This window comes from Asterias rubens, unplaced genomic scaffold (genome assembly GCF_902459465.1).
Source record: "Asterias rubens unplaced genomic scaffold, eAstRub1.3, whole genome shotgun sequence".
Classification (NCBI taxonomy): Eukaryota; Metazoa; Echinodermata; class Asteroidea; order Forcipulatida; family Asteriidae; genus Asterias; species Asterias rubens.
In genome coordinates this window covers 1-19,724 of record NW_022985725.1, presented here as the reverse complement: position 1 = coordinate 19,724, position 19,724 = coordinate 1, and the positions used below count along the sequence as shown (strand labels likewise).

Genomic DNA, 19,724 nt, shown 5'->3' with positions numbered 1-19,724 from the left:
GATTTGTCCTTAGTCTAGTGTGACCAACTCTCTATTGTTTTGTAGACCAAGGCAAACAAGTGCGGGTTGAGAATCAATGCACTCTGTATCCTTGAGCAAGACACTTAACTTATAATAGCTTTTTATCACTTATGTGTAAATCGCTATCTGTTAGGTTGAGATTGCTGGTCTGTTATATACGCATACGTATCCTACGTAATTTGGTTGATGCATTGACTCCTAAGGTATCGAGATTGTATCAGGAGTGTATACTCTCTACAAACAGGAACAGTGAAATTAGCCTGAACATCTGACGTCACACTTCGAGGCTCGTGAAGAACGCCAGAGACCGGCCACCAGCCGGCGTATACATTCTCCTATGACCTACATTCATTTAACATTGGGTGCGTTCGTTTAGCTCCCCCGGGTCGACCCCGGTGTGTGGCGGTGTTTTTTTTTCCAGGACGAACGTGTGTAGATAATTACCCACGTTCGTCCTGGAAAACGCCACACATCGGGGTCGACCCAGGGAAGCTAAACGAACGCACCCATAATAATCTGGGTGCGTTCGTTTAGCTTCCTTGGATCATCCCCGGTCTGTTCGAATAGCTTTGACAGGGCTCACCCGGGTCAGCCCCCAGTGCCCTGCTTGTGGAGTGGGTTACTTGGGATGACCTGAGGTACATGCCGTCACCACGAGAGGGCGAGTGTGATCGACAGAATCTCCTGCCACACTGGTACACATGGTTAAGATTTGTGTGCCCCCAACCCCACCCCTGGTGATTCGGTTCCCCCATAATGGTGAACTATGTACCAACTACTTCTGATAATAATTTCCCAAATGGGCGACAGAATCTGCGGTGACGTTCCTGGGACACCGGTTTCCTTTAGGAAAGGGGGAATTTGAGTTGTTCAGACCAGAGCTAGTTGTCTTGTCAGCTTAATGGTTCGGGCAAGCCTTCGCACTGGTTAATTGACACGCCCATGCGCTCTGCGAGGAATTTAGCACCACTGGGTGTTGCCACAATTATGTATTTATTTTATTTTAATTATTCGGACAATACAAAAAGTATCAAAACAAGCTGAGGCAAACTGAGTATAAAAAACTAAACAATACAAAAAATGTCATAAAAAAGGTGCCCTCCCAGACCTTGTTCGTAAAAAGGGTACACATTTATATACTATACATAACACATAAATAAATACACGATATAGCGTCCACATCGACACCCATAAATTGCACCTTTCTCCACAAAGACAATAACATCAGTTATATGACCCTAGCTGTGACGTTAATTTGGATTCTTTCTTCGGTATCTATAATTATAACAACAACCATAATGGCAATTTTTCTATAATGCATACGTTTGCGCTACAAACATGTTAGTGGTTTTTATATCGCACGTTGGCGAAGCAGTCATGCTGAACGATATTATTATTATTAAATTTACCAGACAACATAATTAATGAGCAGTCTATATGGCCTAAAGAAGGCCAGTCGATTTTGCCGTTCGTCGTAAAATTTTGAAATAATAACGAACGGAGTTAAACGACCTAATTTATACCATTGTTCAATTTATCAACCCGCATAACAACTGAACAATTCTCCCGCTAAGCAAAAAAAAAGGAACAGGACACCAGTCACAATTTGCACATGTGACATGGTATTTTGGCTGGTAACCGTGCTTCGTCGGTAAGCATTATGCATGGCTTATGCTTAAGCATCTCTGTGGAACTTGTCCCTGGTTTGGAAACCAGATGAATGGCAGGAGACACGACTGTATATTATTATTATTATTATAATGTTGATGGGATACGTGTTTCGGTAAGTGTCCACTCTCCAATTAGTGCTGCGTTCGTATTGATCATCGAAACACCATTGCTAGCAGTAAGGAATAGGGCCTTCACTATCTGGACAAGCTCACCATTGATCTGCTATCGTAAGTGTACTTTGTTTTTGTTTTCTGAAAGATAAATAATTATTTTACTGCGAAGCTTTATTTAAAGACAGTGGACACTATTGGTAATTGTCTAAGACCAGTCTCCTCACTTGGTGTATCTCAACATATGCATAAAATAACAAACCTGTGAAAATTTGAGCTCAATTGGTCATCGAAGTTGCGAGATAATAATGAAAGAAAAAAAAAATTGTCACACGAAGTTGTGTGCATTCGGATGCTTGATTTTATGACCTCAAATTCTAAATCTGAGGTCTCGAAATCAAATTCGTGGAAAATTACTTCTTTCTCGAAAACTACGTAATTTCAGAGGGAGCCAATTCTCACACCATTTTATACTATCAACATCTCCCCATTGCTCGTTACCCAAGTAAGGTTTTATGATAATAATTATTTTGACTAATTACCGATAGTGTCCACTGCCTTCAGTCTTATATAATCTCCTATCGCAAGCATATTGCACCACAGCACCTTGTAAAAATGGTGCTATAAGGAATAGGTCTCATTATACTTCAATACTAAAGATCAACATACAAAAATAAATAAAAATACTAATACAGAGCGCTTTGTGTGGATCATTTACACGCCCGTTTGGTTGTGATCAAGCGCTATACAAAAACCGAGTATCAATAATTTATCAACCGATGTTTATTTATAAATGCCCCAATGTTGAAGGCCATGTTCAAAACGGCATGATTATTGTATTCCAATTGTTGTTTACGTTGCCTCTTTACGAAGTTCAGCTTAAGATGGTGGTCATTCTAAAAGGAAAGTATACCTCTGGTTTTTGAAACCGTTTGATTGTTTTAAAGGCAGTGTACACTATCGGTAATTACTCAAAACAAATTATAAGCATAAAACCTTACTTGGGAATAAGTAATGAGGAGAGGTTGATAGTATAAAATATTGTGAGAAAGGACTTCCTCTGAAGTGACGTAGTTTTCGAGAAAGAAGTAATTTTCCATGACTTTGATTTCGAGGTCTCAAGTTTAGAAATTGAGGTCTCGAAATGAAGCACCTGAAAGCACTCAACTTCGTGTGACGTGGGTGTTTTTTCTTTCATTATTATCTCGCAACTTCGATGACCAATTGAGCTCAAATCTCCACAGGTTTGTTATTTGTTGAGATAGACCAAGTGAGTCCAGGGGTGGATTTCACAAAGAGTTAGGACTAGTCTTATCTCGAGTTAGGACCAGCTACTCGTCCTAACTTAGGACTATCCATGCAATTTGTAAATCTTATAGGACTAGTCCTAAGTTAGGACTAGTCTTTGTGAAATCGACCCCAGTGTCTTTAACAATAGCATACAACAAAAATAACCTCACGGCAAAATTTGTTGAGATATCACAACAAATCCGTGGAGAACTTTGCCACGCAGTATAAGGAATAAAGTGTACTCCCTATAGGATTTCAGAGTCTGAGAAATGTTTCTCACAACAACGCTTCTCATAATCTCATTTTGGGGATGGAAACTGATACCTGTCCATAACCACATGACTTCAAAGTGGAAATGACTATCAAAATGCTTAATACATATCGAAAGGTAATGTACCTCTCACCAAGTAAGTTTGTATAAACTTAGGGTCACACCTTATTTAAGAGAAGGGAAACAACAATAGCACATGTTTTTCATTTTGCGTGTTTTCAATATGTCATGCTCGTGAGAATGTAATTAAGTGAACTGTCAAAATAAGTCATGTTGTGAGTTTTTGTTTTTTTAGCACCATCGAAATCATTTTGAAATTTTAGGGAGTTAGAGACCTTGGACACTATTGGTAATTGTCAAATTGTCTCATTTGGTATATCTCAACATATGCATATACTAACAACCTGTGAAAATTTGAACTCAATCGGTTGCGAGATATTAATGAAGGAAAAAAAACACCCTTGTCGCACCATAGTCACATTAAGTTGTGTGCTTTCAGATACTTGATTTCGAGTTCTGACCTCAAGTTCTAAATCTGAGGTCTCGAAATCAAATAATCTGGAAAACTACTTCTTGCTCGAAAACTACGTCACTTCAGAGGGAGCTGTTTCTCACAATGTCTTATACTATCAACCTCTCCCCATTACTCGTAATCATGAAAGGTTTTATGATAAAAAAAATATTTTGAGTAATTACCAATCTGTCCACTGCCTTTAATAACTTAATTCCAGTGAACGATAGGATTCTGTGAGAACCAACCAATTAATATTATCAATTCAAACTATATATTGACTTTGGTTTTTAGATTATGGACAAGTGCGTTCCACAGGCGTTTGTAATTGGAAAATACCTTCATGCAGCCGAAAAGGGTGACCTAGTGGAAATAAAACGACTTATGCGGAATCGTAAAGATTCATGTCTTGACATAGATTCTACGGACGCTAGCGGGCGCTCTGCCCTGTACTTAGCCATTCAGGGTGGACATTTAGGTGAGTCGTGATTGGCCAATTAGCAAAACTTGTTTTGACCTCTCGGATAGGTCGCCATACTCAAATGACGTCGTCATGTGCATACACGTAACAAAATATCCGTAAAATGTATGGCACTTTACATGGCAGCTAGGGCGCCAGGTAAAGTGCCGTAACTTTCACGGTGGAAGTTTTGTAAACTACCCCTTCAAGTGTAGACTCGTAAACGAGCTAACATTATCTTACACGTAAACAAAATATCCGTAAAATGTACGGCACTTTACCTGGCAGCTAGGGGGCCGGGTAAAGTGCCGTAACTTTCACGGTGGAAGTTTTGTAAACTACCCCTTCAAGTGTAGACTCGATAAACGGGTTAACATTATCTTACTTTTTTCCCCCAGCTGTTCTTTATTCACTCATTGAGAATGGAGTCAAGATAAAGGACAACCTCTTGCGAGCTGTTGAATTCAATTTTCCAGAGGCGGTCAAATTGCTCTGTGAGAACGCATCCAAACAAGTTCAGGTTGGTGAAATTAACAACACCGAGGGGAATAAATTGTGGCAGTTTAGTGGGACATATTTAGCTCAGAATCAATGACCACAAAACAAATTCCCCGCAAAGAAAATAATTAAAAAAATAATTGTAGGCCTACATGAAACTGTCTGGACAAGACTGTTTGAAAAAATAAAATGCTTCATCTTTGGCTCAGAAAATCAACTGATATATTTTCCAGTTGTATAGGCATGTTATCGTGCATCTTGTATCTTGTAGAAATGTGCTTCTTCTGTGAAAATATTAAGCCCCCAAACTAATTTATTGCCACGCTTAAAAATTGCTGTGTATTTTGAGAAAGCAAACAACAACCATCAAAAGATAACTTTTAATCATTTGAAAAAAAATTGACCCAGTGCGCCGCTGCGTAAACTGAAAATTTACCTGGTAATTCTGTTACGAACTAGCGTCATAAATGCTCCAATTAAGCTTACGGTACAATTTTGTTTGGTGATATGCATTTCTTTATTTGGTCCTTATTTACCTTTATATAATTTAGGGTACCAACGATGCACGTTCCATCATCAATTGTCACTGTGCGAACGATGACTTTAACCACGAGATAACCCCTATCATCTTGGCTGCACAGATGAAAAACTTTAACATCATTAAGGTTGGCCAGTTGTCTTGTATGTTAACCTAGTGGGGTCATATAAATTATTAACAATTAAAGGCAGTGGACACTATTGGCAATTACTCAAAATAATTATCATCATAACACCTTTCTTGATTACGAGTAATGGGGAGAGGTTGATAGTATAAAACATTGCGAGAAAAAGCTTCTCTTAAGTGACGTAGTTCTTGCGTAAGGAGTAATTTTCCACAAAATTTGATTTCGAGACCGCAAGTTTAGAATTTGTGATCTCTAAATCAAGCATCGGAAAGCACACAACTTCGTGTGATAGGGGTGTTTTTCCTTTCATTATTATCTCGCAACTTCGACCTCCGATTGAACTCAAATTTTCACAGGTTTGTTATTTTATGCATAATGTTGAGATACACCAACTGTGAAGAGTAGTCTTTGACTATTACCAATAGTGTCCACTGCCTGTTTGACACCTAAGTTTACTACGACAGTTTATATTTATAAATGACACCACTGGTGCCGACATAAAACAAAAATGAGGAGCGTGTGACTAATGATTTTATGGGACCACAACATGCCACTATGGTGAGCAGTAATGCAGCTGGTGATAGTGTGAACTGTTTTTAAAAATTTAGTTTTATGGCTTGGATAATTTTAAGTCAAACTCATTTCAGTCTTAGAAACAACTCATGCATAAAGTTGTTTATTTAATTTCATATTTCTACTTTATTTATTTTTTTATAAGAAATAAGCCTATAAAAATGAAAATGATCTGAACACAATTCTCACCCCGGGGTAGTACGATTTCCTAGAGTGCTATAAGCTTTATTAGAGGTCTTTTCAAAATATCAGTTATGACGTTTTTTTGTCTTTCATGATTAACCAGTATTCATAAATACCTCAGACAGTCTCGCTATTCCTATTGGTGGAGAGTGCGTCACGTGGGTGTGTATAAACCTTTGTTTATTACCAGTAAAAAGTGTTGAAACCCGCCGAGGCCTTGTTCTTGATAATTTACCTCGACTTCGTCTCGGTAAAATTATCAAGAACCAGGCCTCATTGGGATTAAACCACTATAGTTGAAAACCTCTTCACCACACATTGATTTCCTCATTTAAATTGTGTTTGATTTAATACATGCGATGTACCAATATACTGCATTTTGTGTTGTTAATATAGTGCCTACTCGATGCCGGTGCTCGTATACCAACATGCCGTAGAGATGATCAGATCGACGGCACTGATTCTGATGATGGTTTCCAGCGATCTATCGGGACCATGGAGATATACAAGGGACTAGCAAGCGAACCATACGTAGCGATGGCGAGTAATGACCCCATTGAAAGAGCTTTTAAACTGTGTGGTGAGATCAGACGATTGGCTGAGATTGATATTGAGTTTAAGTTATCGTATCAACAACTTGAGTTGAATATGCAACAGTTCGCAACGGATTTCATCTCGCAGGCTAGGAGTTCGGAGGAGGTAAATATATAGTCATGTTCAAACCCCTTAAAGGCAGTGGACACTATTGGTAATTACTCAAAATAATTATCGTCATAAAACCTTTCTTGATTACGAGTAATGGGGAGAGGTTGATAGTATAAAACATCGTGAGAAACAGCTCCCTCCGAAGTGACGTAGTTTTCGAGAAAGAAGTAATTTTCCACGAATTTGATTTCGAGACCTCAAGTTTAGAATTTGAGGTCTCGAAATCAACTATCTAAACGCACACAACTTCGTGTGACAAGGGTGTTTTTTTCTTTCATTTTTATCTCGCAACTTCGACGACCGATTGAGCTCAAATTTTCACAGGTTCATTGTTTTATGCATATGATGAGATACACCACGGAATAGTGTCTACTGTCTTTAAAACACTTGTTCACAAAAAAAGAAATTGATAATTTGTTTATTTACACGGCCTTAAATCAATAAGTAACCAATTAGAAGTTAGAATTCCTTATAACTTAGCATCCAAAAGTTTAATCACAATTGTTTATCAATGGCCTGACGTTTCGACCCTAGCATAGTCTTTTTTTTTTTTTTTTTTAGCCTTCGAGAAAGACTCTGCTAGGGTCGAAACGTCAGGCCATTAACTTTTGTTTCCAGCGGTCCATTTGGTTGGTAAGTTGTTTGCAACAGCTAATTTAATTTTCCCAATTATTTATCAATTAAAGTCATAACATTACTGAACAAATTGTTTTCTTATAAACTGTCTCTTTTAAAATAATGTTCCGTACAAGTGGAAACTCTGCAACGCTAGGTGGCAGCAGACTTAGCTCTGAACATGCGCACATCACCGATACCAAAGATATAGCTGGTTTGTCTGCTGCCACCTTCCGACTAAATGTCCCCCATTTATTTTACAACGGAATGGGAAGGGGGAAGTCATAAACCGCAAAACAGTCATGCAATGATCCCGTTTTTCCTTTTACAAGGTATTGACAGTTCTTACCCATCCTGGTGATAATGACGATATTACTAACTACGACAAGACTGCGCACTCGCCGCTACCAAAGGTTTCACAAGCACTTGATCTTGGACTTCAGAAAGTAAGTTGAAACTCTTTTTAATTGTTATTTATTAAGTATTTACCTTGGAAAAGAAAACAATATTTTTCAGAGGTGCCCCAGCAGCTACAAACGATCACAATTTTGGAAGATGACGTAAAACATACAAATTGACGAGAACAAAATATTACAACGGCTGAATTCAGATAATAATAACATAGGCAAAAAATACAGGAACAAAAAACACTTGTATGTACAATACACTTGCTAAGGTCAATAACCTAGGCCAAACCCGGGAAAGTTCCATAACATGCCACACCTATTAAAATATTCAAAAACATGGCCAGTGTCCAAGTCAAGCGACGTTCTACCGTCGGTTGTAATAATGGACTTGACCCAGGTCGGACTCGCGTCGAGTCCTTCACTCCTAATTAATCCACCGCATGAACTCGAGTTTTTTCAAATATCGCATCCTTATTTCACCACTCTGTGGGCCCTGTTTTGCCAAACTTACATTTGAACCAGCCCGGCAAATCATGTATTTTTACTAGCATATTCATGAAAATACCCGCTACTCAGGGTTAGGAATTTAACAGTAAAACAACAATGGCTTGATGGGGGCGGTTAGCCCGAATTTAGTTACTGGTACGGATTTGTTATCACTGAGCTTGTAGAATAACATTAAAATAACCTTTTAACTTGTTTGTTAATTTTGCATATTATTGGGTATTAACAATGTTATAAATGTTTTTTTTTTTTTTTTTTTTTTTTTTTTTTTGACCTGTACACTGATACTATCCAGTGCGTCCCTGTGAGGAACACTTGGCCAGAAGTCTTTAATTAATTTGGTGGGAAATTACCTCTTTCTCAAAAACTACGTTACTTTAGACGGAGTCGTTTCTCACGATTTTGTATACTATCAACAGCTCTCCGTTGCTCGTTTCCAAGTTTAAGTTTTATGCTATTATATATTTTGAGCAATTACCAAACGTGTACAGTGTCTTCTCCCATGCTGTATCTCAACGTATGCATACAATAAAAAACATGTGATAATTTGAGCTCAATCGGTCATCGAAGTTGAGATAGTAATGAAAGAAGAAAAAACCTTGTCACAAATCAAATTCGTGGAAAATTACTTCTTTCTCGAAAACTACGTATTTCAGAGGGAGCCGTTTTTCACAATGTTTTATACTATCAACTTCTCTCCATTACTAGTTACAAAGTCAGGTTTTATGCTAATAATCATTAAGAGTAATTAACAATAGTGTCCACTGCTTTTAAAGTGAAATCGACCACTGGTCCACTTCTAATAAATTTACATCTTTATCATTTTCTCCCCCCTGTAGTTCATTGCACATCCGAATTGTCAGCAAGTCATCATCGCACAGTTCTACAAACGGCTTATCTTCTTGAGAGACAAGCGCGCCCTCTACCGTGCAACGGTGTTTGCTCTTCTTTTTCTCCTGTTCCCAGTTCTAGCTGTTTTTCATCTTTACTCTAACAGCGAGAAGATAAAAGCCTTCGTTCAAACACCGTAATAAAAAAATTGTGTCATTTTTAACAAGTATTGTTCTTAGTTTGTTAAACAGTATATTATTTTGGTGCAACTTCTACAAAATTATCAATCCACTTCGAAGTTATTACTCCCCTAGTCACTGGGTCACTTATTTTATTTCCTAAACAATTTCAGCTACCATAATAGTTGAGCCTTTTTATGTCACATACCATTACCCACACAATTGGATATATGCGGGCGGGCGCTGTCAAGGCATGTGACACTTTACGACTGGAAAATAATCTGTACAGGTTTTATGTGTAGATCGAGGTCCGATTATTTTAGTCACAATTTTGTCGTTGTGACTGGGTATGTGCATGGCAATGAAAGGGTGGCCAAATACTCAATTTTCATTGATCTTGTTTGTATGCAAATACATGTTGTATAATGTTGTCAGAAGACAGTCTGTCCAGTTTTGTGCACGAAGTGAGTAAAAATATGTTCAGCCCCTGAAACAAATCATTAGCAACAACAAAATGTGATGATTAAATACAGCACTAGGACATCCCCCTTTTAAATAATGACACCCTTTGCTGTGTTATACATTATGTATAAGATATGCTGTTATGTTGCTGGTTTTTCCTCCGTTTTTTTTTTACAACACTGCCCTCTAGTTTTGTTGTTCTTCCTTTTCAGCGTGGTGGTGTTCATCATGCATTTAGCATCCGACCTGACCCTGGTGACCCTGTTGACCTGGGAATCAGTCAGCAGTAGCGGATCACCCCACACTCTAACCCAACCACTTAATATTGTACTTTCTGTTTGGATAGCAGGTAATAAACTCACTAATATCAACTTTTGTTTATAGCGCACGTACTTTACCGACAAAGTACTCAATGCGCTAAGTATTTTATACATTTGGACAGAAAGATGGGTTATTCAAGATATGAATTGTGAGACCCAATTATGTAGCACCTAATAAGGGTTAACAATGTGCTACGGCGCATTCTTTTCGATTAGTGCAATGGGTACTGTTTTGTGCGTTACACAATACAGGGGACCAACGGCTTTACGTCCCATCCGAAGAACGATGTAAACACATACCCATTCTTTTTAGACCATAAAGGGTTGTTATAACATATTTATGTCACAGTACGATGATTTCAATTGGTAAATCTAGTCGTCGGCTCTTTGACTTTGCCTTATCTTATCTTTCAAGGTATGACTTGGAGGGAAGTAGAAAGTATTGCAGCCAGAGGGTTCACGAATATCATGAGAAACAGTGAGCACCTCCGAGATATCTTCATCATCTCATTGTTCCTTTGTTGGATTTCGTTTGAAATCGTTGCTCTGTGTGTAAGTTTCGTGTAAGATTTTTAACGTTAGGCCTAATAAGCATTTTCTATCAATGTGTAGATGGTGTTTAGCTTTGGCCTGTTGCAGCTTTCTGTCATGGCCTCAGGGGAGGGTGGCAGAAACTAGGTTGATGACTTACTCAATTTTGTTGTGATGATTTTCAGAAGGTTCCGCCGACAAAGGCAACATTGAGTTATCATCAATCAACAAGATCAGTAAAAGCTCTCACTTCAACACTGACAACAAATTCTAGTGAGGGAAGGATTTCGGAAATAGGAGATTATGTTCTCGGTGAATTATCGAAGACGAATTCCAATATCAACCACTCCATGAGGTTAGAGATTAAAGAGGAAGTCGGAAGACTGATGAACTTCAACACGGCGCGATGCCAAGTCGGCACCCGACGCAAGCGAGCAACACCACGCGAGCGACATGTTGACGAATCAGAGGACTTCCTTCAGCTCACGTGGTACAATCCAAAACTCATCGGCTCCGCCATGTTTGCCTTGGCAACCACATTGTCCGTAGTGCGCATGATGTCCTATGTGGTGATCAGCAATGTGTTTGGTCCACTTCAAATCTCTCTCGTCCGAATGATAATAGGGACGTACCATTTCTTCCTCGTTGTGGGCGCAGTGGCTTTGTCGTTTGCATTTGGAATGACACTGATTTACTCCACTCAAGATAACGATGTAGAGAAGATGGACGAAAACCCAAATAACAACTTTTTAAGGTAATTTTCTTGTTCTTCAGCTCTCGTGTCTTTCTTCTTGGTATTTGTGTGTCTTGTTCTTGTTCTTATTGGTCTTGTTCTAGTTATTGATGCGCTTGTTTCTAAAGGCACAACTTCCATAGTTTTCGTTTAATGAAAGATACATTAATTTGTTTCATTTTTAATTTGGCCTCTTAAAGGAGTTGAATCGAGGTAGCGTGGCGAAACCCACCGCTGCCATAATGTTTTTCGGCTAAACATACTTTTTTTTTTTTTTTCATTAACCCTCTTCTAAGTATATCGTCAACGTAGCGTGGCCAGGCGGTCTAAGGCGCTAGTTTAAGGCACCAGTCATTTCGATGGCGTGGGTTCGAATCCCACCGGTGCCAACTTGTTTTTGTTTAAAACACAGATGTTTTCGTTTTTGTATTAAGCAACTTAAAAGCATTTCATTAAGGTAGCGTGGCCGAGTGGTCTAAGGCGCTGGTTTTAGGCACCAGTCATTTCAATGGCGTGGGTTCGAATCCCACCGCTGCCAAATTGTTTTTCGTTTAAAACATACTTTTTTTCATTTTTAATTTAGCATCTTAAAAGTCTTTCATTAAGGTAGCGTGGCCGAGCGGCCTAAGGTGCTGGTTTTAGGCAGCAGTCATTTCGATGGCGTGGGTTTGAATCCCACCGCTGCCAATTTGTTTTTTGTTTAAAACATACTTTTTCCATTTTTAATTCAGCATCTTAAAAGTCTTTCATTAAGGTAGCGTGGCCGAGCGGTCTAAGGCGCTGGTTTTAGGCACCAGTCATTTCGATGGCGTGGGTTCGAATCCCACCGCTGCCAACTTGTTTTTCGTTTAAAACATACTTTTTTCATTTTAATTTAGCATCTTAAAAGTCTTCATTAAGGTAGCGTGGCCGAGCGGTCTAAGGCGCTGGTTTAAGGCACCAGTCATTTCGATGGCGTGGGTTCGAATCCCACCGCTGCCAACTTGTTTGTCGTTTAAAACATACTTTTTTCATTTTTAATTTAGCATCTTAAAAGTCTTTCATTAAGGTAGCGTGGCCGAGCGGTCTAAGGCGCTGGTTTAAGGCACCAGTCATTTCGATGGCGTGGGTTCGAATCCCACCGCTGCCAACTTGTTTTTCGTTTAAAACATACTTTTTTTCATTTTAATTTAGCATCTTAAAAGTCTTTCATTAAGGTAGCGTGGCCGAGTGGTCTAAGGCGCTGGTTTAAGGCACCAGTCATTTCGATGGCGTGGGTTCGAATCCCACCGCTGCCAACTTGTGTTTGTTTAAAACACAGATCTTTTCGTTTTTGTATTTAGCATCTTAAAAGTATTTCATTAAGGGAGTGTGGCCGAGCGGTGTAAGGCGCTGGTTTAAGGCACCAGTCATTTCGATGGCGTGGGTTCGAATCCCACCGCTGCCAACTTGTTTTTCGTTTAAAACACAGATGTTTTAATTTTTGTATTTAGCCTCTTAAAAGTATATCATCAAGGTAGCGTGGCCGAGCTGTCTAAGGCGCTAGTTTTAGGCACCAGTCATTTCGATGGCGTGGGTTAAAATCCCACTGCTGCCAACTTGTTTTTCGTTTAAAACACAGATGTTTTCGTTTTTGTACTTAGCCTCTTCAAAGTCTTTCATTAAGGTTGCGTGGCCGAGCGGTCTAAGGCGCTGGTTTAAGGCACCAGTCATTTCGATGGCGTGGGTTCGAATCCCACCGCTGCCAACTTGTTTTTCGTTTAAAACAAACTTGTTTTCATTTTTAATTGAGCATCTTTAAAGACTTACATTAAGGTAGCGTGGCCGAGTGGTCTAAGGCGCTGGTTTTAGGCACCAGTCATTTCGATGGCGTGGGTTCGAATCCCACCGCTGCCAACTTGTCTTTCGTTTAAAACATACTTTTTTCAATTTTAATTGAGCATCTTAAAAGTCTTTCATTAAAGTAGCGTGGCCGGGTGGTCTAAGGCGCTGGTTTAAGGCACCAGTCATTTTGATGGCGTGGGTTCGAATCCGACTGCTGCCAACTTGTTTTTTGTTTAAAACACAGATGTTTTGATTTGTGTATTTAGCCTCTTAAAAGTATATCATCAAGGTAGCATGGCCGAGCGGTCTAAGGCGCTGGTTTTAGGCACCAGTCATTTCGATGGCGTGGGTTCGAATCCCACTGCTGCCAACTTGTTTTTCGTTTAAAACACAGATGTTTTAATTTGTGTATTTAGCCTCTTAAAAATTTATCATCAAGGTAGCGTGGCCGAGCGGTCTAAGGCGCTGGTTTAAGGCACCAGTCATTTCGATGGCGTGGGTTCGAATCCCACCGCTGCCAACTTGTTTTTCATTTAAAACACAGATGTTTTCGTTTTTGTACTTAGCCTCTTCAAAGTCTTTCATTAAGGTAGCGTGGCCGAGGGGTCTAAGGCGCTGGTTTAAGGCACCAGTCATTTCGATGGCGTGGGTTCGAATCCCACTGCTGCCAACTTGTTTTTCGTTTAAAACACATATGTTTTAATTTGTGTATTTAGCCTCTTAAAACTATATCATCAAGGTAGTATGGCCGAGCGGTCTAAGGCCCTGGTTTAAGGCACCAGTCATTTCGATGGCGTGGGTTCGAATCCCACCGCTGCCAACTTGTTTTTCGTTTAAAACATACTTTTTTCAACTTTAATTGAGCATCTTAAAAGTCTTTCATTAAAGTAGCGTGGCCGAGCGGTCTAAGGCGCTGGTTTAAGGCACCAGTCATTTCGATGGAGTGGGTTCGAATCCCACCGCTGCCTACTTGTTGTTTTTTTCGTTTAAAACACAGATGTTTTAAATTGTGTATTTAGCCTCTTAAAACTATATCATCAAGGTAGTATGGCCGAGCGGTCTAAGGCCCTTGCTTTAGGCACCAGTCATTTCGATGGCGTGGGTTCGAATCCCACTGCTGCCAACTTGTTTTTCATTTAAAACACAGATGTTTTAATTTGTGTATTTAGCCTCTTAAAAGTTTATCATCAAGGTAGCGTGGCCGAGCAGTCTAAGGCGCTGGTTTAAGGCACCAGACATTTCGATGGCGTGGGTTCGAATCCCACCGCTGCCAACTTGTTTTTCATTTAAAACACAGATGTTTTCGTTTTTGTACTTAGCCTCTTCAAAGTCTTTCATTAAGGTAGCGTGGCCGAGGGGTCTAAGGCGCTGGTTTTAGGCACCAGTCATTTCGATGGCGTGGGTTCGAATCCCACTGCTGCCAACTTGTTTTTCATTTAAAACACAGATGTTTTAATTTGTGTATTTAGCCTCTTAAAAGTTTATCATCAAGGTAGCGTGGCCGAGCAGTCTAAGGCGCTGGTTTAAGGCACCAGTCATTTCGATGGCGTGGGTTTGAATCCCACCGCTGCCAACTTTTTTTTCATTTAAAACACAGATGTTTTCGTTTTTGTACTTAGCCTCTTCAAAGTCTTTCATTAAGGTAGCGTGGCCGAGGGGTCTAAGGCGCTGGTTTAAGGCACCAGTCATTTCGATGGCGTGGGTTCGAATCCCACCGCTGCCAACTTGTTTTTCGTTTAAAACAACTTTTTTTTCATTTTTGTTCAGCATCTTAAAAGTCTTTCAGTAAGGTAGTGTGGCCGAGCAGTCTAAGGCGCTGGTTTAAGGCACCAGTCATTTCGATGGCGTGGGTTCGAATCCCAACGCTGCCAACTTGTTTTTCGTTTAAAACATACTTTTTTCAATTTTAATTGAGCATCTTAAAAGTGTTTCATTAAGGTAGCGTGGCCGAGCGGTCTAAGGCGCTGGTTTAAGGCACCAGTCATTTCAATGGCGTGGGTTCGAATCCCACCGCTGCCAACTTGTTTTTCGTTTAAAACATACTTGTTTTCATTTTTAATTGAGCATCTTTAAAGACTTACATTAAGGTAGCGTGGCCGAGGGGTCTAAGGCGCTGGTTTTAGGCACCAGTCATTTCGATGGCGTGGGTTCGAATCCCACCGCTGCCAACTTGTTTTTCATTTAAAACAAACTTTTTTTTCATTTTTATTCAGCATCTTAAAAGTCTTTCATTAAGGTAGCGTGGCCGAGCGGTCTAAGGCGCTGGTTTAAGGCACCAGTCATTTTGATGGCATGGGTTCGAATCCCACCGCTGCCAACTTGTTTTTCGTTTAAAACAAACTTTTTTTTCATTTTTATTCAGCATCTTAAAAGTCTTTCATTAAGGTAGCGTGGCCGAGCGGTCTAAGGCACTGGTTTAAGGCACCAGTCATTTTGATGGCGTGGGTTCGAATCCCACCGCTGCCAACTTGTTTTTCGTTTAAAACACAGATGTTTTAATTTGTGTATTCAGCCTCCTAACAGTATATCATCAAGGTAGCGTGGCCGAGCGGTCTAAGGCGCTGGTTTTAGGCACCAGTCAATTTGATGGCGTGGGTTCGAATACCACTGCTGCCAACTTGTTTTTCGTTTAAAACATACTTTTTTCAATTTTAATTGAGCATCTTAAAAGTCTTTCTTTCAGGTAGCATGGCCGAGCGGTCTAAGGTGCTGGTTTAAGGCACCAGTCATTTCGATGGCGTGGCTTCGAAACCCACCGCTGCCTACTTGTTTTTCGTTTAAAACACAGATGTTTTAATTTGTGTATTGAGCCTCTTAAAAGTATTTCATTAAGGTAGTGTGGCCGAGTGGTCTAAGGCGCTGGTTTAAGGCACCAGTCATTTCGATGGCGTGGGTTCAAATCCCACCGCTGCCAACTTGTTTTTCATTTAAAACATACCTTTTTTTCGATTTTAATTTAGCATCTTAAAAGTCTTTCATTAAGGTAGCGTGGCCGAGCGGTCTAAGGCGCTGGTTTTAGGCACCAGTCATTTCGATGGCGTGGGTTCGAATCCCACCGCTGCCAACTTGTTTTTCGTTTATAAAACGCAGATGTTTTAATTTATGTATTTAGCCTCTTAAAAGTATATCATCAAGGTAGCATGGCCGAGCGGTCTAAGGTGCTGGTTTAAGGCACCAGTCACTTCGATGGCATGGGTTCGAATCCCACCGCTGCCAACTTGTTTTTCGTTTAAAACATACTTTTTTCAATTTTAATTGAGCATCTTAAAAGTGTTTCATTAAGGTAGCGTGGCCGAGCGGTCTAAGGCGCTGGTTTAAGGCACCAGTCATTTCGATGGCGTGGGTTCGAATCCCACCGCTGCCAACTTGTTTTTCGTTTAAAACATACTTGTTTTCATTTTAATTGAGCATCTTTAAAGACTTACATTAAGGTAGCGTGGCTGAGGGGTCTAAGGCGCTGGTTTTAGGCACCAGTCATTTCAATGGCGTGGGTTCGAATCCCACTGCTGCCAACTTGTTTTTCATTTAAAACAAACTTTTTTAAATGTTTATTCAGCATCTTAAAAGTCTTTCATTAAGGTAGCGTGGCCGAGCGGTCTAAGGCGCTGGTTTAAGGCACCAGTCATTTTGATGGCGTGGGTTCGAATCCCACCGCTGCCAACTTGTTTTTGTTTAAAAAACAGATGTTTTCGTTTTTGTATTAAGCATCTTAAATGTGTTTCATTAAGGTAGCGTGGCCGAGCGGTCTAAGGCGCTGGTTTAAGGCACCAGTCATTTCGATGGCGTGGGTTCGAATATCACCGCTGCCAACTTGTTTTTCGTTTAAAACATACTTTTTTTCGATTTTAATTTAGCATCTTAAAAGTCTTTCATTAAGGTAGCGTGGCCGAGCGGTCTAAGGCGCTGGTTTTAGGCACCAGTCATTTCGATGGCGTGGGTTCGAATCCCACCGCTGCCAACTTGTTTTTCGTTTAAAACATACTTTTTTTCATTTTTAATTAGCATCTTAAAAGTCTTTCATTAAGGTAGCGTGGCCGAGCGGTCTAAGGCGCTGGTTTTAGGCACCAGTCATTTCGATGGCGTGGGTTCGAATCCCACCGCTGCCAACTTGTTTTTCGTTTAAAACACAGATTTTTTCATTTTGTATTCAGCATCTTAAAAGTATTTCATTAAGGTAGCGTGGCCGAGCGGTCTAAGGCGCTGGTTTTAAGGCACCAGTCATTTCGATGGCGTGGGTTCGAATCCCACCGCTGCCAACTTGTTTTTCGTTTAAAACACAGATGTTTTCGTTTTTGTATTAAGCATCTTAAAGGTCTTTCATTAAGGTAGCGTGGCCGAGCGGTCTAAGGCGCTGGTTTAAGGCACCAGTCATTTCGATGGCGTGGGTTCGAATCCCACCGCTGCCAACTTGTTTTTCGTTTAAAACATACTTTTTTTCGATTTTAATTTAGCATCTTAAAAGTCTTTCATTAAGGTAGCGTGGCCGAGTGGTCTAAGACGCTGGTTTTAGGCACCAGTCATTTCGATGGCGTGGGTTCGAATCCCACCGCTGCCAACTTGTTTTTCGTTTAAAACATACTTTTTTTCGATTTTAATTTAGCATCTTAAAAGTCTTTCATTAAGGTAGCGTGGCCGAGCGGTCTAAGGCGCTGGTTTAAGGCACCAGTCATTTCGATGGCGTGGGTTCGAATCCCACCGCTGCCAACTTGTTTTTCGTTTAAAACACAGATGTTTTGATTTGTGTATTTAGCCTCTTAAAAGTGTATCATCAAGGTAGCATGGCCGAGCGGTCTAAGGCGCTGGTTTAGGCACCAGTCATTTCGATGGCGTGGGTTCGAATCCCACCGCTGCCAACTTGTTTTTCGTTTAAAACACAGATGTTTTAATTTGTGTATTTAGCCTCTTAAAAGTATATCATCAAGGTAGCGTGGCCGAGCGGTCTAAGGCGCTGGTTTAAGGCACCAGTCATTTCGATGGCGTGGGTTCGAATCCCACTGCTGCCAACTTGTTTTTTGTTTAAAACACAGATGTTTTGATTTGTTTCTTTAGCCTCTTAAAACTATATCATCAAGGTAGCATGGCCGAGCGGTCTAAGGCGCTGGTTTAAGGCACCAGTCATTTCGATGGCGTGGGTTCGAATCCCACCGCTGCCAACTTGTTTTTCGTTTAAAACATACTTGTTTTCATTTTAATTGAGCATCTTTAAAGACTTACATTAAGGTAGCGTGGCCGAGCGGTCTAAGGCGCTGGTTTTAGGCACTAGTCATTTTGATGGCGTGGGTTCGAATCCCACTGCTGCCATCTTGTTTTTCGTTTAAAACACAGATGTTTTCATTTGTGTATTAGCATCTTAAAAGTCTTTCATTAAGGTAGCGTGGCCGAGCGGTCTAAGGCGCTGGTTTTAGGCACCAGTCATTTCGATGGCGTGGGTTCGAATCCCACCGCTGCCAACTTGTTTTTGTTTAAAACACAGATGTTTTCGTTTATGTATTAAGCATCTTAAATGTGTTTCATTAAGGTAGCGTGGCCGAGCGGTCTAAGGCGCTGGTTTAAGGCACCAGTCATTTTGATGGCGTGGGTTCGAATCCCACCGCTGCCAACTTGTTTTTCGTTTATAAAACACAGATGTTTTAATTTATGTATTTAGCCTCTTAAAAGTATATCATCAAGGTAGCATGGCCGAGCGGTCTAAGGTGCTGGTTTAAGGCACCAGTCACTTCGATGGCATGGGTTCGAATCCCACTGCTGCCAACTTGTTCTTCGTTTAAAACATACTTTTTTCAATTTTAATTGAGCATCTTAAAAGTGTTTCATTAAGGTAGCGTGGCCGAGCGGTCTAAGGCGCTGGTTTTAGGCACCAGTCATTTCGATGGCGTGGGTTCGTATCCCACTGCTGCCAACTTGTTTTTCATTTAAAACAAACTTTTTTAAATGTTTATTCAGCATCTTAAAAGTCTTTCATTAAGGTAGCGTGGCCGAGTGGTCTAAGGCGCTGGTTTAAGGCACCAGTCATTTCGATGGCGTGGGTTCGAATCCCACCGCTGCCAACTTGTTTTTCGTTTAAAACACAGATGTTTTAATTTGTGTATTTAGCCTCTTAAAAGTATATCATCAAGGTAGCGTGGCCGAGCGGTCTAAGGCGCTGGTTTAAGGCACCAGTCATTTCGATGGCGTGGGTTCGAATCCCACCGCTGCCAACTTGTTTTTCGTTTAAAACATACTTTTTTTCAACTTTTAATTGAGCATCTTTAAAGACTTACATTAGGTAGCGTGGCCGAGGGGTCTAAGGCGCTGGTTTTAGGCACCAGTCATTTCGATGGCGTGGGTTCGAATCCCACCGCTGCCAACTTGTTTTTCGTTTAAAACATACTTTTTTCAATT

General features: G+C 40.3%; 1 protein-coding gene, 1 long non-coding RNA gene and 36 other non-coding genes across 38 annotated transcripts; all 38 read left to right on the top strand.

Annotated features, from left to right (window-relative positions):
• The first annotated feature begins 1,841 nt into the window (after nt 1–1,841).
• Nucleotides 1,842–4,831, top strand: LOC117306379. The gene is made up of 3 exons (XR_004520933.1): nt 1,842–1,919; nt 4,169–4,352; nt 4,733–4,831. It is a non-coding gene; the product is annotated as an uncharacterized LOC117306379 (long non-coding RNA).
• Nucleotides 4,832–6,820: 1,989 nt separating this feature from the next.
• Nucleotides 6,821–11,561, top strand: LOC117306381 (short transient receptor potential channel 4-like; the record flags this gene model as incomplete). Its single annotated transcript, XM_033790993.1, has 6 exons — nt 6,821–6,952; nt 7,906–8,019; nt 9,324–9,511; nt 10,169–10,305; nt 10,692–10,828; nt 10,993–11,561. Coding segments are annotated over 6 exons (1,277 nt in total), but the record flags the coding sequence as incomplete, so codon positions are not given.
• A 435-nt stretch (nt 11,562–11,996) lies between these two features.
• Nucleotides 11,997–12,078, top strand: Trnal-uag. Its single transcript has one exon. It is a non-coding gene; the product is annotated as a tRNA-Leu (tRNA).
• Nucleotides 12,079–12,293: 215 nt separating this feature from the next.
• Trnal-uag lies at nt 12,294–12,375 on the top strand. The gene has a single exon. It is a non-coding gene; the product is annotated as a tRNA-Leu (tRNA).
• Nucleotides 12,376–12,439: 64 nt separating this feature from the next.
• Trnal-aag lies at nt 12,440–12,521 on the top strand. Its single transcript has one exon. It is a non-coding gene; the product is annotated as a tRNA-Leu (tRNA).
• A 66-nt stretch (nt 12,522–12,587) lies between these two features.
• Trnal-aag lies at nt 12,588–12,669 on the top strand. The gene has a single exon. It is a non-coding gene; the product is annotated as a tRNA-Leu (tRNA).
• Nucleotides 12,670–12,735: 66 nt separating this feature from the next.
• Nucleotides 12,736–12,817, top strand: Trnal-aag. The gene has a single exon. It is a non-coding gene; the product is annotated as a tRNA-Leu (tRNA).
• A 67-nt stretch (nt 12,818–12,884) lies between these two features.
• Nucleotides 12,885–12,966, top strand: Trnal-aag. Its single transcript has one exon. It is a non-coding gene; the product is annotated as a tRNA-Leu (tRNA).
• Nucleotides 12,967–13,184: 218 nt separating this feature from the next.
• On the top strand, nt 13,185–13,266 carry Trnal-aag. The gene has a single exon. It is a non-coding gene; the product is annotated as a tRNA-Leu (tRNA).
• Nucleotides 13,267–13,333: 67 nt separating this feature from the next.
• On the top strand, nt 13,334–13,415 carry Trnal-uag. The gene has a single exon. It is a non-coding gene; the product is annotated as a tRNA-Leu (tRNA).
• A 216-nt stretch (nt 13,416–13,631) lies between these two features.
• Nucleotides 13,632–13,713, top strand: Trnal-uag. Its single transcript has one exon. It is a non-coding gene; the product is annotated as a tRNA-Leu (tRNA).
• A 68-nt stretch (nt 13,714–13,781) lies between these two features.
• Trnal-aag lies at nt 13,782–13,863 on the top strand. The gene has a single exon. It is a non-coding gene; the product is annotated as a tRNA-Leu (tRNA).
• Nucleotides 13,864–13,931: 68 nt separating this feature from the next.
• On the top strand, nt 13,932–14,013 carry Trnal-aag. The gene has a single exon. It is a non-coding gene; the product is annotated as a tRNA-Leu (tRNA).
• Nucleotides 14,014–14,534: 521 nt separating this feature from the next.
• On the top strand, nt 14,535–14,616 carry Trnal-aag. Its single transcript has one exon. It is a non-coding gene; the product is annotated as a tRNA-Leu (tRNA).
• A 68-nt stretch (nt 14,617–14,684) lies between these two features.
• On the top strand, nt 14,685–14,766 carry Trnal-uag. Its single transcript has one exon. It is a non-coding gene; the product is annotated as a tRNA-Leu (tRNA).
• A 218-nt stretch (nt 14,767–14,984) lies between these two features.
• Nucleotides 14,985–15,066, top strand: Trnal-aag. Its single transcript has one exon. It is a non-coding gene; the product is annotated as a tRNA-Leu (tRNA).
• Nucleotides 15,067–15,280: 214 nt separating this feature from the next.
• Trnal-aag lies at nt 15,281–15,362 on the top strand. Its single transcript has one exon. It is a non-coding gene; the product is annotated as a tRNA-Leu (tRNA).
• A 67-nt stretch (nt 15,363–15,429) lies between these two features.
• Nucleotides 15,430–15,511, top strand: Trnal-uag. Its single transcript has one exon. It is a non-coding gene; the product is annotated as a tRNA-Leu (tRNA).
• A 67-nt stretch (nt 15,512–15,578) lies between these two features.
• On the top strand, nt 15,579–15,660 carry Trnal-aag. Its single transcript has one exon. It is a non-coding gene; the product is annotated as a tRNA-Leu (tRNA).
• A 67-nt stretch (nt 15,661–15,727) lies between these two features.
• On the top strand, nt 15,728–15,809 carry Trnal-aag. The gene has a single exon. It is a non-coding gene; the product is annotated as a tRNA-Leu (tRNA).
• A 366-nt stretch (nt 15,810–16,175) lies between these two features.
• Trnal-aag lies at nt 16,176–16,257 on the top strand. The gene has a single exon. It is a non-coding gene; the product is annotated as a tRNA-Leu (tRNA).
• A 68-nt stretch (nt 16,258–16,325) lies between these two features.
• Nucleotides 16,326–16,407, top strand: Trnal-uag. Its single transcript has one exon. It is a non-coding gene; the product is annotated as a tRNA-Leu (tRNA).
• A 218-nt stretch (nt 16,408–16,625) lies between these two features.
• Nucleotides 16,626–16,707, top strand: Trnal-aag. The gene has a single exon. It is a non-coding gene; the product is annotated as a tRNA-Leu (tRNA).
• Nucleotides 16,708–16,921: 214 nt separating this feature from the next.
• Trnal-aag lies at nt 16,922–17,003 on the top strand. The gene has a single exon. It is a non-coding gene; the product is annotated as a tRNA-Leu (tRNA).
• A 216-nt stretch (nt 17,004–17,219) lies between these two features.
• Trnal-uag lies at nt 17,220–17,301 on the top strand. Its single transcript has one exon. It is a non-coding gene; the product is annotated as a tRNA-Leu (tRNA).
• A 66-nt stretch (nt 17,302–17,367) lies between these two features.
• Nucleotides 17,368–17,449, top strand: Trnal-uag. The gene has a single exon. It is a non-coding gene; the product is annotated as a tRNA-Leu (tRNA).
• Nucleotides 17,450–17,516: 67 nt separating this feature from the next.
• Nucleotides 17,517–17,599, top strand: Trnal-uaa. Its single transcript has one exon. It is a non-coding gene; the product is annotated as a tRNA-Leu (tRNA).
• Nucleotides 17,600–17,667: 68 nt separating this feature from the next.
• Nucleotides 17,668–17,749, top strand: Trnal-aag. Its single transcript has one exon. It is a non-coding gene; the product is annotated as a tRNA-Leu (tRNA).
• Nucleotides 17,750–17,816: 67 nt separating this feature from the next.
• Nucleotides 17,817–17,898, top strand: Trnal-uag. The gene has a single exon. It is a non-coding gene; the product is annotated as a tRNA-Leu (tRNA).
• A 67-nt stretch (nt 17,899–17,965) lies between these two features.
• On the top strand, nt 17,966–18,047 carry Trnal-aag. Its single transcript has one exon. It is a non-coding gene; the product is annotated as a tRNA-Leu (tRNA).
• A 217-nt stretch (nt 18,048–18,264) lies between these two features.
• On the top strand, nt 18,265–18,346 carry Trnal-aag. Its single transcript has one exon. It is a non-coding gene; the product is annotated as a tRNA-Leu (tRNA).
• Nucleotides 18,347–18,414: 68 nt separating this feature from the next.
• On the top strand, nt 18,415–18,496 carry Trnal-aag. The gene has a single exon. It is a non-coding gene; the product is annotated as a tRNA-Leu (tRNA).
• Nucleotides 18,497–18,562: 66 nt separating this feature from the next.
• On the top strand, nt 18,563–18,644 carry Trnal-uag. Its single transcript has one exon. It is a non-coding gene; the product is annotated as a tRNA-Leu (tRNA).
• Nucleotides 18,645–18,711: 67 nt separating this feature from the next.
• Nucleotides 18,712–18,793, top strand: Trnal-uag. Its single transcript has one exon. It is a non-coding gene; the product is annotated as a tRNA-Leu (tRNA).
• Nucleotides 18,794–18,860: 67 nt separating this feature from the next.
• Trnal-aag lies at nt 18,861–18,942 on the top strand. The gene has a single exon. It is a non-coding gene; the product is annotated as a tRNA-Leu (tRNA).
• A 366-nt stretch (nt 18,943–19,308) lies between these two features.
• On the top strand, nt 19,309–19,390 carry Trnal-aag. Its single transcript has one exon. It is a non-coding gene; the product is annotated as a tRNA-Leu (tRNA).
• Nucleotides 19,391–19,458: 68 nt separating this feature from the next.
• Trnal-aag lies at nt 19,459–19,540 on the top strand. Its single transcript has one exon. It is a non-coding gene; the product is annotated as a tRNA-Leu (tRNA).
• Nucleotides 19,541–19,607: 67 nt separating this feature from the next.
• On the top strand, nt 19,608–19,689 carry Trnal-uag. The gene has a single exon. It is a non-coding gene; the product is annotated as a tRNA-Leu (tRNA).
• Nucleotides 19,690–19,724: the final 35 nt, after the last annotated feature.